Below are 18,295 nucleotides of genomic sequence, written 5' to 3'. Positions count from 1 at the left end.
GCATAAATGATATTTTAAGATTTCTGTAGTGATTGTAATGTGATAAATGAGGCAGATATGGAAAGAAAAAAATTCATAATAACATGATGTTTGTGGCAGATTATGCATTCCGAACATAGCCATAACAATGTGAGTGAGGACACCTACAGAAGATGCCAGCCCCTGCCACCCAGTTATTCCCAGCCTTTGTATCTTCCTAGATGAGCTCACACATATCAAGAGGCAAAGACAAGCCATCTTTATTGTCCTTTGTCCAAATTCCTGACCTACGGAATAAATGAGTATAATAAAATTGTTGGTTTATGTCACTGAGTTGGAGGGTGGTTTGTTATACAGCACTAATAACCATAAAGGTGTCATAATATAATATGTGTAAGTTCTAGGAAAGTACTTCTACCTACAATTCCAGTGCCAAGATGGCAGAGCTCAGAGAGAGGACAACATCCAACTTTCTGGTTTGCATAACTGAATAAATGATTTTACCATTCAAGAGAATGAAGAATAAAGGACTAGAAAGAATTCTTATGTAAAGGAGTTTAGAGATTATGAGCTTCATTTTGTGGCATTTTGAGTATGGGGTCATTCAAATGATTGAAATACAGATCAGGACCTCAGAAGGGAATTCTTGGCTTGGAATAAGGCTTGAGGACATGAGCATGTACAGGGTAGGAAAGTCACCAACCTGGTGGTGGATTTCACCTACCATACGGAAAGAGCAATAAGGAAAAAAGATGAAGATAGTCAAACTGGGAGAGCCAAAATGTAATGGGTAGGGTAAAACTGGGGAAGGAAAATGAAATATGGTCAGTGTGAGAAAGAGCTAACTCAGAGAGTGATGTCATGGAAACACAGGGATATCTTTCAAATTATACATGCCCTTACCTTCATGATGATTCAGATTCATTTTTTTTTTTCTGGTACCTCGCCATATTAAGAATAACTTACTGTTAATGAGAGGCCTTTAGGCATGTAATAGTTTATGAGAAAGAAAAAAAAGTTGAGAATAGCAACCACAGGTTAAATAGGTGAGGGTATTTTTCACTCTGACAGTTAAGACAAAATATTTCTAAATGGTATACAATTTCCTTCCTTCTGTGTCTATTCAGAATGCAGCTTAACTTTTACATGATGACTCGAGGTTATTTTTACGAACACCAGTTAGCCAACCTTAGAATTACATGATGCCTGCAGAGGCAGCTGCATACTGGAATGGTTTTGTTTGCAACCATTGTTCTGCGGTTGACTACTTTGTGGTTCCCTGTTTCTCTCTCTCAGGGGCTATTGTGGTTTGTGGTCTCTCTCACTATGATTTTTTCCTAGTTGTTGGTTTTACTCTTTCCTCTCTCTCAGGCACTCTTTCCAACCACCTGTGGGTCTACTTCGACCATCTCCATGACTCCCTATTCCCTGTCTGATCTATTGTTGGCTGCCTCATTTGGTTACCCATTGCCGTGGAGTGGATTCTGACTCATAAAGACCCTTTAGAACAGAGTAGAACTGCCCCAAAGGGTTTCCAAGGAACACCTGGTGGATTTGAACTGCTGACCTTTTGGTTAGCAGCCGAACTCTTAACCACCACACCACCGGAGTTTCCTCATGTAGCCTAGTATATTAGTTTTTTTAATGACAACTACAACAAATTACAAACCCTGGTGGCATAGTGGTTAAGAGTTCAACTGCTCAAGGCCTGCCTCAAGACTGGGAAATCAAGTTGAACAAGTCATAGTTCCTGTCCTGAAGTAAACTAAAAAAGTTAAATAGCTGATTACAATGTGATTCAATTCAGTAGGTTTATAAACTCCTTTTACTCTTGCCTCAGCCCTGCAGCAGAATAGAGCAAAAACAAGATCTTTCTTGATGCCTGCTCCTCTGAGAAAGTGGATGCTAATTTAGATTCATCCTGAAGCTCCTGGGATGACCCTGGCACCTTATGACTCTGGAATTTACTTTGAATTGCCAACTAGACATCATCGAGAGATACTCAGGAGCACCAAGGTCTACCATTAATTTGTTATTCTTTGGTTGAATATTTTAAATAATCCTTTTACTGCTTGTACATGTAGAATATTGTTCAGAAACTGGTCGAGAAAAACTGGATACAGACTAATTTTTGCCCCTCTGATCTTTTTTTATTTAGGCTTCAGAAAATTCAGCCTTCCAAAAGATTTGGACTATATGAAAAATCAGATCAACTGGGAATGAGCTTTACCTGGTGGTAGCCCAAGTCAGTTGTTGAGACCTGCTTTCCATTCAATGGTAGAACTCCACTGTCTGTTCTTCATCTTGCCATGTGCCATGCTTCCCCCAAGTCTCACCCCACTACAAACTCTACAGAGATCTCTGGTTTAGAGGGAAATGTAAACTTCTGATTTGGGATGTCAAAGGTATAACAGTTTTTAATAGGGGAAGGGTTGGCTACACCTTGAAGAGTCAGCTCAATAATATATTAATTAGAGTTTTGTAAACAAAATCCAAGGAACCCTGGTGGGACAAAAGGTTAAGTGCTGCTAACCAATGTTTGGCAGTTCAAACCCACCCAGTGGCTCTGTGAGGGTCCTGCCAATCTGCTTCCATAAAGACTGCACCCAAGAAAACCCTATGGAGCAGTTCTACTCTGTCACATGAGGTTGCTATGAGTTGGAATCGGCTTAATGGCACCTAACCACCACAACAAAATAAGGTCCGGGGTCTTTCAATACATAGATTCAGAACTACGTAGTTGTAGGTCTAGACCTTGGCTTCATCTCATTTTGAGCCCTCTAAGTAGCCCTGATAATGGTATTTAAAAAAAAAAAAAAACCCGTTGTCATCGAGTGGATTCTAACTCATAGCGACCCTATAGGTATGTGTAGGTATGGTATAGTTATGTGTGAATTAACTGTGGCTAGAACACATCATTTTAAATATAGACGGTATCGCATTGTATGAAGTGCTAGTTTTGAATCAGACAGAGCAGGGTTTGAGGCATTTATTAGGCTGTGCCATCTTATTGTCTCTATGCCTCAGGGCTTGCCTCAGGCTTGGGGGATCAGCAACATTTGATCTGAGCCCTAAGGAGTCTGAGGCTTCATTCTGTCTGCTTTTCCTTCTAAGAGTCAAAATTTTCACTATAAAGGCCCTATTTACACCACTCTCTCTTCCAGGTTCTCTCCCCTTTCTTACCTTCAACACCTGTTATCCCAACACACACATACACACATGCACACACACACACACCAGAGTTTACCATGTGGTAGAGGATTATTCTAGAAGAAAGGATATTTCTAAGTGTAAGAACAACAAAATATAAATTCTGGAAAAGTCCAACCGTGGTACACCTACATCCATACTTTGTAGACCGCTCGACTCACCCACCACAGGGCACTATCTTCAAGTTGCAAGACAAACTCTACAGTCTCTAGGGGTCATTAGTTTTATAAGATGATAAATTATTTTAACTATTTTAAAATTGAGACAGTAAGATATAATGTAGAATAGAAGTACATATCCAATCCATTTTTTAAGAAAATAAAAACTTGAAAGATACAGTGGGTAGCCTTCAGGGACTTAGAACTTCCTAGACTATCCTCTTTACCTTAAAGATCCTTTGCAAAAGTTTGAGAGCATGGATCTTCATTTTCCTGAGAAGGAAACTAAAGTGCAACATAAGATTACAGCTCAAGTCTCTGGACCCAGGCCTATCCCCTCTAAAGCACACTGCTCAGCACTGGAGTGAGAAAGGGACTCTTTGATTTCCTTTTCAAGTGACCCACCTGATCCCTATCATGATTAATGTGGTTTCTGAAGCCTGAGATCTGATTATGACCCCATGTTATTATATTTAATTACAAATCTCATTACGGCCCTGGCCATAATGCCATGTAACCCTCATTGCAGTCACCTTTGGTGATCTGACTGCCTGGAGGTCCATCTTTATGATTTATCTAAATTGTTTTAGAATCATAGACTTCTAGAGCTGGAAGGAAGGTTAGAGATCATGAAGTTGAATGCCCTCATTTTACAGATAAAATTACAGGAGGCCCCAGAGAAAATAAGTCATCTTCCAAAGGTCATTTAGTAGATGTGGGAATAGAATGTGGGGCGCTTGACCCCCAGGCCAGTGATGGTTTTCCCTATGTCACATTGCCCTGCAAGGTACCACATTTTATAACACCATCTCTTAATACCTCATTTCTTATATAACGTGATAGCTTCCTAACATGCACAGGCTATATTGCACTATCTTTTTCAATACAAACTTAGTCACAAATTAAGTGAGAACTGGAACGTTCTTTGACTTTTGAAGCAAATGATGGTTGGTGCCATTATTTAGCCTTCTGGGCAGCAGTTTAGCATAAAATAGCAATACGGATGCAGACGAACCGGCTCTATACAAAGAAAGACGTGTAAGTGGCAGCTTAATAGATGCTGTAAAATAATAACAAATTAGGACTAGTAAGGAGAGGATTTAATTTAAAAGATTATTGCAAAAGGGGGAGGGGGCTATTGCAATGGGGGCAGGAGATTAATGCAACAGGGAGAATGCTTAGATCCTAAAATCCATAAGCATCTCAGAGTCAGGCAGAAACAGACTTCTCTTTAATTAAAAAAAAAAACAAAAACCCATTGCCGCCAAGTTGATTCCAACTCACAGAGACCCTACAGGACAGAGTAGAACTGCCCCATAGGGTTTCCAAGGAGATCCTAAAGGATTCAAACTGCAGACCTTTTGGTTAGCAGTGGAACTCTTAACCGCTACACCACCAAATAAGGCTGGAAAGAGCCAGGTGTAGGGGAGTGGGCTGAATAGATGATGTGATTGGACAGTTGAGCAGGGAGTATCTTTGTGGTCAGGAGAGGTTGTTACAAAGGGGCTGTTTTGGATTCTGATACCGGCTCAAGCTGAGTGTGGGTTAAAGTTCAGGGTCCTCTGGGAAGGGGAGAAGTGGAACGAAAGTTTGAACAGGTTGAATTAGAGGGTATTTTGTCCAGATTGTTCACTGGAGACAAACAGTTGACCTAATTATATATGAGATAAACAATGGAATGTGTCTGGCCTTGTCATACTTAAACACGGGGGTTATCCACAAGAGTCTTATCTATGTCCTATGGGACGAGTGGTTCTCCTCAGTAAGCTATTTCTTGGAACACAAAACCGTGGGAAGGGTTCTTGACTGTTTTCCAGGAGCACAGGGATCAGATAAAAAACACAAGTACTTAGTAGTACATCTCCTTTCAGTGACGCATTCTCATATCACATTTCTTGCCTTCTGACTTTCTCCTTCCTTTTGCAAAGGGGTGGGTTGTGGTAAGACCTGCATTATATCTGAGAAATTTCACTTACTAATCAGCACTTGACAGATCCTCCTCACCTTAAAGCAGGGCCTAAACTCTCCCTTATTTTGTGGTATCTACAATAAAGCCATGAAGAGCCATGGTCACTCTTTTTTTCCTCTTTATAAGCACTGAATTATGCTTAGAATTGAATGGAATAGGTAGACTTTTTAAGGCGTGAACACTTAGCTCTGGAAAGCACAGTGTGCAGCTTGTGTTGGCTTAAAAGAAGCCTGGCCATGCATAATAATTCATAAGATTGTGTAAACCCTCTTGTAAGTGCTATGCATTAAGCCCTACTTAATATGAGGCTATGGAGTCCCTAGATGGTGCAAACAGTTAAACATAGCTCAGCTACTAACTGACAGATTGGCAGTTCAAATCATCCAGAGGTACTTTGGAAGAAAGGCCTGGCATCTACTTCTGAAAGGTCACAGCCATTGAAAACCCTACTCTGACATCCATGGGACCGCCATGAGCTGGAATCTACTCCACAGTAACTGGTTTTGTTTTTGCTAGTATGAGGCTATAGAGCTCTTTGCAGCCAATTCCAGTGATAGGAGTGTGGGATAGCAGCAGTGATTCCAATTCCCGAAAAGTTCCTCACTCAGCCAAAAGGGGAGGCTTAAAGCTTTCCATTGTTTCTAAACCTGCCCCTGAGAATTACCGTGGAGAGCTTGCCAGCTGTGTGATGCTAGGATGCTATAATCTAAAAGAGGCAAAATGACTACTGGAGTTCAGAATATAAGACACTTTGTTCCATCTTTGATCAAATCATGCTTTGCAGATGCTAAGCCTCAAGGTCAATAGATAGTGTGCAAACTTAGTGACTCAACTGAGGTGACTTTTGCCCCCACATCCATTGTGAAGAAAAGGCAGGTTCTTTTTTTTTTTTTTCTTTAAAGATACAGTTCTACTAAGATTTCATTTTAAAGTACTAAGTCACTGAAGCCAAAGATAATCAATTCAGAGATACAAATAATGAAAGTTAAACTTGTTCTGATGCTGCATCTTTTGCCCAGGGATCTCATATCACCTTTCTAAACTCCTGGACAGTACAGAAACACAGGCTGACTCTGTTGGCAGGATCTGTCTTACCTGGAGGGGAAGTAGGTCACTGCCTATTAGAGGCATGGTTTGAAGGCCCTTGAAATTCCTCTCCCAAGGCCTGTCTGAAATTCAACCAGTAGATTTATTCTTTGAATAAATTCTGCACTAAAATGCAAAGTAGCCTAGGGGTAGGGGAGAGAGGAGAGAAATTAATCCATCACTAGAGTAATTGTGATTCAGGTTTTTTTTTTTTTTTTTTGGAACTGGTTTGGATTTAAGGCAGGGAGGAGGGGACTTCCTAGGCTAGGTGAGCAAGACTGAAGAGCAAGGTCGGCTAGCTTGGAGAACACTATAGGGTAATCAGGTGACAGTTCCCTCCTCCCTTTCTGTCCAACTCTCTTTCCAAATTTATCTCTGTCCTCTAGAAAAGGGAAAGTTTCTTTCCATCTATGCAAAGCTAATCAAAAAAGCAAATCACCTTCCCATGAATTTAAACTCTGTGTATCCTAGTTATTGTTCTAGTTACCCTGCCAAAGTCTCTTAGAATGCTCCATGTTGCAGATACTTAAACCTTCACTAATCAAGACTCAGGCAAACAGGAGTTTCTTTTACTTACATGTGGAAAAAAAAAAAAAAAAAACTGAAGATAAGTTTTGTGGGTATTGGTCAATGGAGTCATTAAGGATCGATAGTCATTTTTCATATTACTGTTTTGTCATCCTCAACATGATAGTTTTTCACCCATAGTTTTTTCACCTCATGGTGCCAAGACAGCTGCTGCAGCATCAAGCATCACGACTTAATCCAGATGAAAGGAGGAATATGACCAGTGCTCTCCCCCCAGCCTCCTGCCCTCCATTGAATGCTTATGTGGAGAAAAAAATATCTTTCCCAGAGGATTTCTGCTTATAGCTTACTGCCCATAAGTTGTGATCCCTATTTGCTAAGGCAATTTAGAGAAGGGGTATTTGGCATTTTAGTTTACAGGTGGAGATGGACAAAGGAGAAAGGGGTTGAGAGTTGTTTAAATGTGGCCGAATAATGTTTGCCATAGCATCTCTACATCTGTTCCTCTCAGTAACTTCTCACTTCACTGAAACCTGTTTTTAACTCCCACTATTCTGTGACCTGTTAAGGTCATTGATACTCTTCCAAGGATAAATCCAATTGACACTTTTTAGCTTGTGTTTTTCAACTCCCTGCAGCACTTCTATGGTTAGTTACTCCATTGTTGAGCCCTCTCATGTTCCTCGCCTTGCATACAACTCCTCTGTATTTCTTGGTTTTCTCTTCCTCCAACCACCCGTTAAATGATAATTTTCTGCCCTCTTTTTTTTGTTTCTGCAAAATCTTCCAAACACCTTATTTATATCCAAGGCTTCCACTTATACATTAAGGGTACTGAAAACTCTATTTTGAGCTCAGGTTTCTCTCTTGTGGCCCAGATCTATGTATATAATTACCCACCTCTACCTGGATTCTTAAATCCAACATATCCCAAAACAAACTTATTAAAGTCTTAGGAATACACTGCTTCTTGTACTTCAAATTCCCAGTCATACCATGATTCATATCACCATCTGATGGAAACTAGAAAACTGGGAGTAGCTTGGACTCCTTCTTATCCCTCATGCCTTTTGTTAGATGGAGCTTTAAGCACCACGTAGTCTCCAAAAACCAAACTCACTGCTGTCCAGTTGATTTTGACTCACAGCAACCGTATAGGGCAGAGTAGAGCTGTCCCATAGGTTTCCAAGGCTATAAATCTTTACGGAAGCAGACTGCTACATCTTTCTTCCATGGCGTGGCTAGTGGGTTCAAACCACTGACCCTTTCAGTTAGCAGCTGAGAGCTTTAACTACTGTGCCACCAGGACTCTTCCCATGTAGACTACTGACCAAATATTTTTTTGCATCCATTTCTTCTTTTTTATCCTCACTTCTCCTGTTTTTTTTTTTTTTTCCTGCCTTAGGTTAGTTTTTTTTCTTTTTTTAAATAAATTTTCATCTGCATTACAGCTCTAATTTGCTATCTGGTATCCTTCTAGTCATATCATTTATATTCTATCCTACATATTTTCCCCTTACTTGACATTAATCAATCTACCTGCTGCATTAGTCAAGGTTCCCCCCTATGGTCATACCTGGCTATAAAGAGCAACTCCGGAGTTTTCAAGGATGCAGGTGCTCTCTTCTCTAATGCATTTCTCAATGTCTTGGTGAAGATAGTGTCTTCTGAGACTTCTTATGGAATGTAGTTGAATGATGAGTGTGCTGATCATATATGACCTTATGTAATAAATTCAGTTCGACACTCCTATCTCCTTTCTCTTTCACTTTGGATTCCTTCCTCTACATCATGGCAGAGCAGCTCTGACATCTCAAGTTCATTAACTGCAGGTCATTGTTGAGTCCAGGTTTCAGCCAGCCACCCAAGTAAGCTATTAGCACTACCTTCAGCTTCATGAGTTATACATTAAATACAGACTCTGTCGTAAATCCAGGTATGTCAGTGAATTCAGCCTGATGTAGTGTTAAGATCCCATCCTTCTCGGTCTAAAGCCCCTTGAATGTGTACTCTGATACATATTCCCCAGATTTCTGCCCATATATATAAGCAAAATCTTACAAAGTTTTAGGTGTGCCAGCTATTTCCTCCTGGGTCGTAGTATGTGCCTCTTCCCCTACAGCATGCTGAGATTTCATTCTAGTTATGGGTTTAGTGGCAACATGGCTTAGTCTGGGGGGTCATGAGGGGAATGAGCATCCTTTTGTCTCCAGATGAGGTTATTACAGGGTTTTCAAGCAGGAGGAGGCTGGCCTCCTCAGACATTGGCAAGCAAGTTACTTTTGGGAGCAAGGGAATCTCAGAGGACTTGGGATTCAAAAACGTCGGTTTCATCTGAATCTAACTGATGTACCCATTCAAAGTTTCACGATTCCATTCTTTCCAAATCAATGTCCTAACATTCACATAAGAAACTTATGAGATTGTGAATTCAACTCTTGTCGTAAATCAGAAAATTGCACAATTAAATCTTACATTTGATTTTCAGCACTATCAGCCTATAGCTTCAAGAAATAAGAAACCCTAATTCTCAAACCCTGACTTAAGCTGAGAATTAAATGACCTGGGCTCATCATTTTCTTTCTGTAAGCACTCCAGTGCATTCAGAATAATCCATTCCATACCCTGGTCCTTCTAGTCACACTTGGATTACCGTCATAAAGGTCTTTCGTAGCAGCCACTTGAGTTCCCAAGGCCCGTGCTTCAGTTGGCGGTGCATCAATCAACCACAGGTGATAGCTTGATTAATTGCGATGACACCGTATGCCATGGATTACCAGCATCCTATTTCCCATTGGCAAGGAGCTCAGTACTGAGTTGAAGCCCTGAAGTATGACTAAACCAGTACCCAAATGTCATTTTGTGGGCCTATCTCCTAGGGGCACTCCTGGTACCAATTCTGAGTCAGTCAGAATTTAATTAGGAGACATCGACAACAGAGCAATCTGAACAGAAAAAGTTTAGTATAAAGAATTACCAACTCTTAACAGGGGATCGGAGTTATGGAGGAAGATAAAACTCTAAAGAATATTGGACTAGCAGATATAGGGAGCTGCCACTACCCTAAGGGCTGAGGCAGAGTATTAAAGGAAGGAACAAATCTGTAAGAGTCCCCTCGACACCAGCATGGCTGATACCCAATTATTGTTGAGGAAGCTATGTACATGGGCCACTGTATGGCAGAGAAGTTACCTGAGGTATCACACTGGAAGGACTTTCTGGAAAGCCATTCTCCAAAATGCTCAAAAGTCTGTCACAAAAAAATTTACACCAAAAGATGGAAGCAAAGCTCTTTCTTCATCTATGATCCCTCCAGCATCTTCTATTGATGAGACTACCATCATGCCAACTTGTAGTGGAGAAATGCTCCAGTATCACAAGCAGGGTGATTAAGGGTACATTGGGAACTGCAATAGATTGATAACTGGCACATCTGGACCTTCTTCCTCAGGATGATCTTAAAAATCCTTAGGATGGCATAAAAGGCCATTCATAAACTGACCCTTCCCATACTCAGCACTTTAACATCAAGCCAAGTTAATCTTTTTAGAGTATTCCAGATGTGCTCTATTCTTCCTTCCATGCCTTTGCATATCTTTGCAACCTCTATACTCCTACACTGTTAACTACTATGTATCTTACTGGGCTGTGCTCAAGGAATACATTTTCAGGGAACCTTCAATACGTGCTAAATAACAGATGACCTAAACAATACCCACGCCATCCTGAGGCTGAACTGAGTGTACCTCCTCTATGACCACTAAACCAAATGAAACCTTTTGCTGTAGAGTCGATTTCAACTCATAGCGACCCTATGAACCCTAGCATAGAGTTAATCAAAGCATAATTTGTTGTTGTTAGGTGTAGTCAAGTCCATTTTGACTCATTGTGGCCCTGTGTGACAAAGTAGAACTGCTCCATATAGTTTTCTAGGCTGTAATCTTTATAGGAGTAGCTCACCATCATCTTTCTTCTACAGAGCCACTGGGTGGGTTTGAACCACCAACCTTTTGGTTAGCAGCCAAATGCTTAATGATTGCACCATCAGGGATCCTTTCAAACCATATAATGATGCTGATTTTCTTCTGTAAACTCACCAGTGGCAAAGGTTGGATCTTGTTCATTTTTGGTAGCCCCTGGCCCTCACACAGAACCCTGGTGATTCAGTGGTTAAGAGTTCAGCTGCTAACCAAAAGGTCTGCAGTTTGAATCCACCAGCCATTCCTTGGAAACCCTAGGGGGGCAGTTCTACTCTGTCCTGCAGGGTCACTATGAATCAGAATTGACTTGACAGCAACGGGTTGGTGTTGGTACCTCACACAGAGTCTGGAACATAGGCTCAATGGATAAAAAGATAACTGTAGCAGGAGATATTTTATATCCCTATTTGTTTCAAAGGAAAGAAAAGTTGACTTATATATCAATGCTTACTTATGGAAGATCAAATCTTAAGAGATAATGAATTATTTACTTTCTAATCAAGGCTAATTTGCCCCTCTGCCTTGATATACAATTTTTTATCACTTGAAATAATAACTGACTATAAGAACAGCACCAAGCTGGTTTCTCTGAGGCAGAGGTCAAATATAAATCCCTGTTCTCCAACTTTTCCACCATTTCTGACACCAGCCATTCTCCCCATAGTACTCTTTCTCTATGAAGTTCATTAATTCATTGGAATGGTCACAGAGAACTCTTGGAAACAACTGCAATAACAACTTTAAAAGCCAAAAAACCAAACCCGTTGCCACCAAGTTGATTCCAACTAACAGTGATCCTACAGGACAGAGTGGAACTGCCCCATAGGGTTTCAAAAGAGCTGCTGGTGGATTTGAACTGCTGACCTTTTGGTTAATAGCCGAACTCTTAAGCACTGGGCCACAAGGCTCCACTTTAATAACAGAAAAATATAAACAAAGGATATAAACAGAAACAAAGATGCAAAACACAGGGGATTCACTGTTTAAAAGAGGACCTACTTACAATTCACAGGGAACCTACTTACCTTTCCTGAAAACCAATGGTCATTTTCAACCATCAGGAAAGTTTTAACAGGAAACTCAATGACGTCACCTGGTGGGCTCAGCTGTTGGTTGCTCTTCTCACCTCTCAGCTGGGGTTTGGTCTTTACACTCTGTACCACCATCTCGGTCAGCTAGTTGTCTCTGTTTCTTCTGCTACTATCCCAGCGGCTGCCTCCATCAGTGTTGTAGCTGCAGTTTTACTGGGTCTGGGAGGGTCATAGCTAAGGGCCCTGTGTCCAAAGGACATGTTCTTCTCCTGCTCTAGTCAATCAGGAAGCCCCCTCTGAGGCTCGTGTTCTAGGGTTTTTAAAGCTAGCCCATGGACTTGTTAATTACAAGGGGGAGGGTCTCCATAACCAATCTGGGTAAAGGTCAGACTGGACTAGGGGTTCCCCAGCCAATCCTGGTTAGGTCCAACTATACGGTGGGTAGAAAACTGACCCATCACTTGCCAGATTGTTGCCCAACCAATCATTCTGGGAGAATTACAAACCCAGAACCAGAAAGGCCATATAAAGAAACCCATTGTGCCACATCACCTCACAAAGTTTTTTTTTTTTTTTTTTTTTAAAAAACAGGTAATAAAAATCACTTTTTGGGTCTAAAGTAGTTTCTTTACTGATGACACTTTGGATGTAAGCTTTTATTTTGATTAAATGCTTGTGATGGTAGAATGCAGGACGCTCAGAAGAAATGTTGTAGTTAACTACACAAATCCAAACCATCCCTCACGTGACTCCGTTTAGTTGGATTTTAAAAACAAAGTTGCTTTCACAGAAATGTTGTATTTATAGAACATTAGGGAGAGGTAAAGAGAATTGGGGCATAATTCAGACAATTGAACGCATACTTTTTCTGAAGCTATACTCCTGAACCTCATATATAATTCTTTCCAGTGTGTGGGATTTCCAAGTGTATTGAGGACATGGTGGAGAAAAGATAATGTACCATTTCAAACTTGTAGTTAGTATTAATTTAACCATAGAGAGGCTACAAATGAACTGTAGATAATCACCCATCAGTACCGGGTAAATACCTAGGTCAAACACACGTGGAGTGCTTAGTACCTTAAGAAAGGTTTTAGTTCATGCGAATTTCTCGGAGAGCCTGTGAAATGCTGTAGGGTTCAGAACAAGCAGAACGCACTTGCAAAAGGGGTTATACCTTTTCTTCCTTTATGAAGAAACACCCCGTTTACTGAAAAGTCCAATTATGTATATGGTATTGACAGGAGTGAAGGGGTGTTATTCAATTTAGGAACATTTTCTGGGTTTACAGTTCACTTTAACATCATTCCAAGAATTCTGTACGTTCTGTGAGATATTTGGTAATTCTTTAGAAGGATGTGACTATCGTTGGTAATTTTGCAACACAGAAGCAAAGCAAATGATAACAGGCTGTTCTGAATATTATCTGACATGGCAAAAATCTAGTTGCGGAAAAGAATCCCTGCCCGAAGTGTTTTCCAGTAATTAAGAAGAAGAGAGCAATGAGAATCCAATTTCCATTTTTGTTATAAGTGATGGCTTCATAAAAGGGAGATTCCAGCTTTACAATCTCCCTTCTTGTCCCATGGATAGTCTTATCCAGATGCTGATTGGAAATATCCTTCAGGTTTGGGAATCAGTTTGCTTTTGTGGCCAATTTTTCTGAAGAAATATAGTTGAGGAAGCCAATTCTTAAAGATGGAACTCAACAAGGGAAAGAAAAAAAACAAAAGAGCACCTTCCCCCTTCTCATTCACATCAAAAGAAAAAAGCTACTTTGAAAATAAATAAGCAGAAAGAAGGAAAACTACCTGAAAATCAGTGCTTCTTGGGAGGTGCAGTTTTCCTCCCCTGTTACTCCTGTTGTGGGAGTTGTTTCTCTCCGCTTATTCTTTTCTAATTTCTGCTGGCATTCAAGATGTCTCTTCCTCTCTGCCTCCAGGCCTCTCTGCTCCCCGAGGCTTTCTTTGTGGTTTTTCAAGACTGTTATTTCCCAGGCTCCTTCCCAGCCCACATCTAATCCTGGAGAACCATGTTATCTACACAAATATTTTAAAGTTTGCAAAATTCATCTTTTCTGGGGACGCAGCCCTCATGCATTTCAACTCCCTCGTTTGATATCTGAAAGGAAGAAACTAGAGAAAAAATGATACACAGAATTCACAATAATAATTAGCAACACTTATTGAAATCTTACAGTCAGTCAGGCACTATTCTGAGAACTTGGTGTGTGATAGCTCATGGAACTCACACCACAACCCTATGTGGGAAGTTTATAGTATTTTTCCCATTTTACAGACAAGGAAGTTGAGTCCTTTGGTCACTTGCCCAAGTCTAGTTTGTCTTGGAGTTTGGATTTAGGTCAGGAAATGTTACTACAGAGTCTGTTTTCTTAACTACAAGGATCTAGAATTAATGTTGCATGTACTCTAGCCTTTGGAGCCAATGTCTTTCCCCCATCCTCGTACTTGCTGTTGGAACAGTCTTCAGCAGTTACTGTTTACTGCAAGTGGGAAGAGATCACCAGGATGGAATCCTCTGTGATCTGACATCATGTTGACACTACGTGAAGGAACACATGTTCATCTGAAAGTGATACAGGCTTGTACTACATACTATAGCACGATTGGGTTTGCTGGATTAAGTAAATTAGTACAATTTGTCCTTGGAACAGTCTTCCCCTTTTCTGGTCTCTTGACTGGCTGCTTGAGTTAGTCTGTGTACTTACATCTGGCTGTAATACATTTGGGTGATGGGAAGGTCCATCCCATTGTAGTGTAGGTGTTTTCAGCCCCTTTCATGGGCTCCTAATGGCAGTGACCCAACAGCCCTTCCTCTTCTCTGACCGCCAGTTCCTCTTGCTGTCTCATCTCATTAGATAAATATGCCCACTGCTTTTTTTCTTTCTGTATATTCTGTTGTTGTTAGGTGCCATCAAGTTGATTCCAACTCAGCGACCCTATAGGACAAAGTAGAACTGTCCCATAGGGTTTCCGAGGAGGGCTGGTGGATTCTAACTGCTGGCCTTTTGATTAGTAGCCAGAGCTCTTAACCACTGTACCACCAGGGCTCCATAGCACAGAATAGCAGTGCTCAATAGGGTTTCCAAGGCTGCAAATCTTTCCGGGAGCATACTGCCACACCTTTCTCCCTGCACAGTGGTTGGTGGGTTTAACCTCAGATCTTTCGGTTAGCAGCTGAGTGCATAAGCACTGCGCCACTGGGGCTCCTCCATAGAAATACACTTCCCCCCTAAACCCCTTGCTGTCCATTTGATTCCAACTCATAGTGACCCTATAGCAACCCTATAGGACAAAGTAGATCTGCCCCATAGGGTTTCTGAGGAGCTGCTGGCAGATTAGGACTACGGAGCAGTCGAGAGCTATTAACCACTTTGCCACCAGAATTTCGGCATGCATGATAGAAAAAAAAAAAAAAATTTTTTTTTTTTTTTTTTTATCATGATAGCTGTCTTAAATTAAGGATTTCCAGGCGCCCTCGGGTGAGAATTGTTCTTTCTAGTTCCAGAGCTCTGTTGCAGAGTATGTTGTTGAAATACACTAATAGAAGGATTAAAGAATAAACTCAGGAAATTCAGACTCTACTACCCTATACAGTGTTCCAGATGGCTTGAAGCCCCCAGAGGCAGTTTTCAGCTAAGAGGAAGGATACATAGACCATGATAAATGGAATATTTCACCTTTAAGCACATAGTAATTTGCTAAACTGTAGTAAGAGTACCCCCCAAAGAGAACAAAATATCTTTTTTTATGTTTTGCTTCAAAATTGAATGTTTATTTGGGTGCATTTCACCAACTTTTTTGGTTTGTTTGTTAATTAAGAGTTCTGAAGAAAACAGGGAGCTCTGGTTGTGCAGTGGTTAAGAACTCAGCTGCTAACCAAAAGGTCAGTAGTTCAAATCCACCAGCCACCCGTTGGAAACCTGAGGGGGCAGCTCTTCTCTGTCCTACTATGAGTGAGAGCCAACTTGAGAGCGACAGGTTTGTTTTTGCAAAAAAAAGGGAATTGTGTTTTCAAAAGAAACAGACAAAAATTTTGGAGATTGATGAATAGAAATCACCTTAAGTGCCCATGTGCATTTCCCAAGGCGCATTTTTTCCCAGGTCCATTTCCTACAAAATGACTGGTAAAAGCCTGAGGGAGTTGGTGGTGACGGTCTGGGTTTCTGTGTGCGGCTCCAGATATTCCCCTACTTGATTCTCACCAACCCCTTCCTCAACTGCCCCAGGGTAAGTGGATACAGCACACAATGGCTGGGCCATTATCTCTGATCTCTCCATCATCATTACTCCAGGACAAATTATAGAATACTGGGAGTTCAGGCCTTCTCTGATGTTTACAGCTTCAGCGTAAGAAAATCTAAGGAAAAAAAAAAATTGCTAAATCTGATCTGAACCTAGGGGAAAGAGAAAAGCTTTTATTTCTAATTAAATTTCTGAGTTGGTTTCCAATCAATACACATCTGAGAACAATTTGAAACAGAAGAGAATTAATATTTGCTTTGGTCTTGCTAGATAATTTTTTTCAAAAAAATTTTTTTAAGAGTTTAAATCAAAGGTGAGTGTCATGGATTGAATTGTGTCCTCCAAAAATACGTGTCAACTTGGTTAGGCCATGATTCCTAGTATTGTGTGTTTGTCCTCCATTTTGTGATTGTAATTTCATGTTGAGAGCATTAGGGTGGGGTTGTAAAACCCTCACCCAGGTCACATCCCCGATCCAATGTAAAGAGAGTTTCGCTGGTGTGTAGCCTGCACCACCCTTTATCTCTGAAAAGATAAAAAGGAAAGGGAAGCAAGCAGAGGTGGGGGACCTCATACCTCCTAGAAAGCAGTGCTGAGAGCAGTGCGTGTTCTTGGGACCCAGGGTTCCTGCACAGAGAAGGTCCCAGTCCAGGGGAAGATTGAGGACAAGGACCTTCCTCCAGATCTGACAGAGAAAGCCTTCCCCTGGAGTTGATGCCCTAAATTTGGACATCTAGGCTACAAGACTGTGAGAAAATAAATTTCTCTTTGTTAAAGCCATCCACTTGTGATATTTCTGTTATAGCAGCACTAGATAACTAAGAGGGAACCCTGGTGGTATAGTGGTTAAGAGCTACGGCTGCTAACCAAAAGATCGGCAGTTCGAATCCACTGGGGGCACCTTGGAAACCCTATGGAGCAGTTCTACTCTGTCCTATAGGGTCACTATGAGTTGGAATCCACTCAATGGCAACAAGTTTGTTTTTTGTTGTTGTTTGTTTGTTTAGATGACTAAGATAGGGAGCTTTTCATTCCCATGAGGCGCGTAAGATGTCAAGAGCAATGATGAATTTGCCAGCAATCAGAAATGTCTCGCCTATTAGCTTTAAAAAGATAAAAGCTTGCTCTTCTGTCGATTCTGCCATGTAGGGATTCCAAGAAGCAGCTGGTGGATTCAAACCTTTTGGTTAGCAGCTGTAGCTCTTAACCACTGCTCCACCAGGGTTTCCTCTTAGTTATCTAGTGCAGCTATAACAGAAGAAATATCACAAGTGGATGCTTTCTTTATAGCTCCATATAACTGAACACGAGTGAGGTATGTTCGGTATAGTAAAACAAACAACAACAACAAAAGAAACCAAACCCAGTGCCGTCGAGTCAACTCTGACTCCTAGTGACCCTATAGGACAGAGTAGAACTGCCCTGTAGAGTTTCCAAGGAGCGCCTGGCAGGTTCAAACTGCCGACCCTTTGGTTAGCAGCCTTGGCACTTAAACACTATGCCACCAGGGTTTCCTTTGGTATAGTATATACCAAAAAAAAAAAAAAAAAAACAAAGAAACACATTGCCATGGAGTCGATTCCGACTCGTATTGACCTTATAGGACAGAGCAGAACTGCCCCATAGAGTTTCCAAGGAGCGCCTGGTAGAGTCTAATTGCCAGCCTTTTTGGTTAGCTGCCAAAGCTCTTGACCACTACACCAGGGTTTCCGGTATAGTATATAGCCACAGGAAAGATCACAAATAAAGATGAGGAAATAGGCTGCCCACAATGGATTTCTAAAAGACTGAGAGATGAATTCTGTAGATAGCTCCTCTGAAAATCAGTGCGTTCAGAATATTTCTTTATGGAAAAATTATGAACAGAATGCAGGAACTATCCTACAGTGTATGAAAGGAACACTAGATATCTTGAAAGTGAAGTACTCTTTCTGTAATTTTATCTCCTAACCATTTTCCCTCTAGGGCCACTTCTGGGAATTCTGTGAGTCAAGATGCTGAGACATACAGCTTCACTTCTTCCTGACACCCTGAAGGCAACTCTGAGTGTCTCAAGTTCAAATGAGGAGAAAGGTTTACGTGAAGCAGG

At 41.0% G+C, this 18,295-nt stretch overlaps 1 protein-coding gene across 1 annotated transcript in view; it reads right to left on the bottom strand.

The window, feature by feature from the left end:
* Positions 1-12,076, bottom strand: part of LOC100660090 (heterogeneous nuclear ribonucleoprotein A1) — a 98,808-nt gene extending 86,732 nt beyond the window's left edge. Inside the window, 1 exon segment of the mRNA XM_023546062.2 lies at positions 11,936-12,076. Coding sequence (XP_023401830.2) covers positions 11,936-12,076 — 141 coding nt within the window.
* Positions 12,077-18,295: the final 6,219 nt, after the last annotated feature.

Source organism: Loxodonta africana, chromosome 10 (genome assembly GCF_030014295.1).
Source record: "Loxodonta africana isolate mLoxAfr1 chromosome 10, mLoxAfr1.hap2, whole genome shotgun sequence".
Lineage (NCBI taxonomy): Eukaryota > Metazoa > Chordata > Mammalia > Proboscidea > Elephantidae > Loxodonta > Loxodonta africana.
The sequence above is the reverse complement of the archived record's forward strand: the minus strand, read 5'-3'. Positions and strand labels throughout refer to the sequence as shown.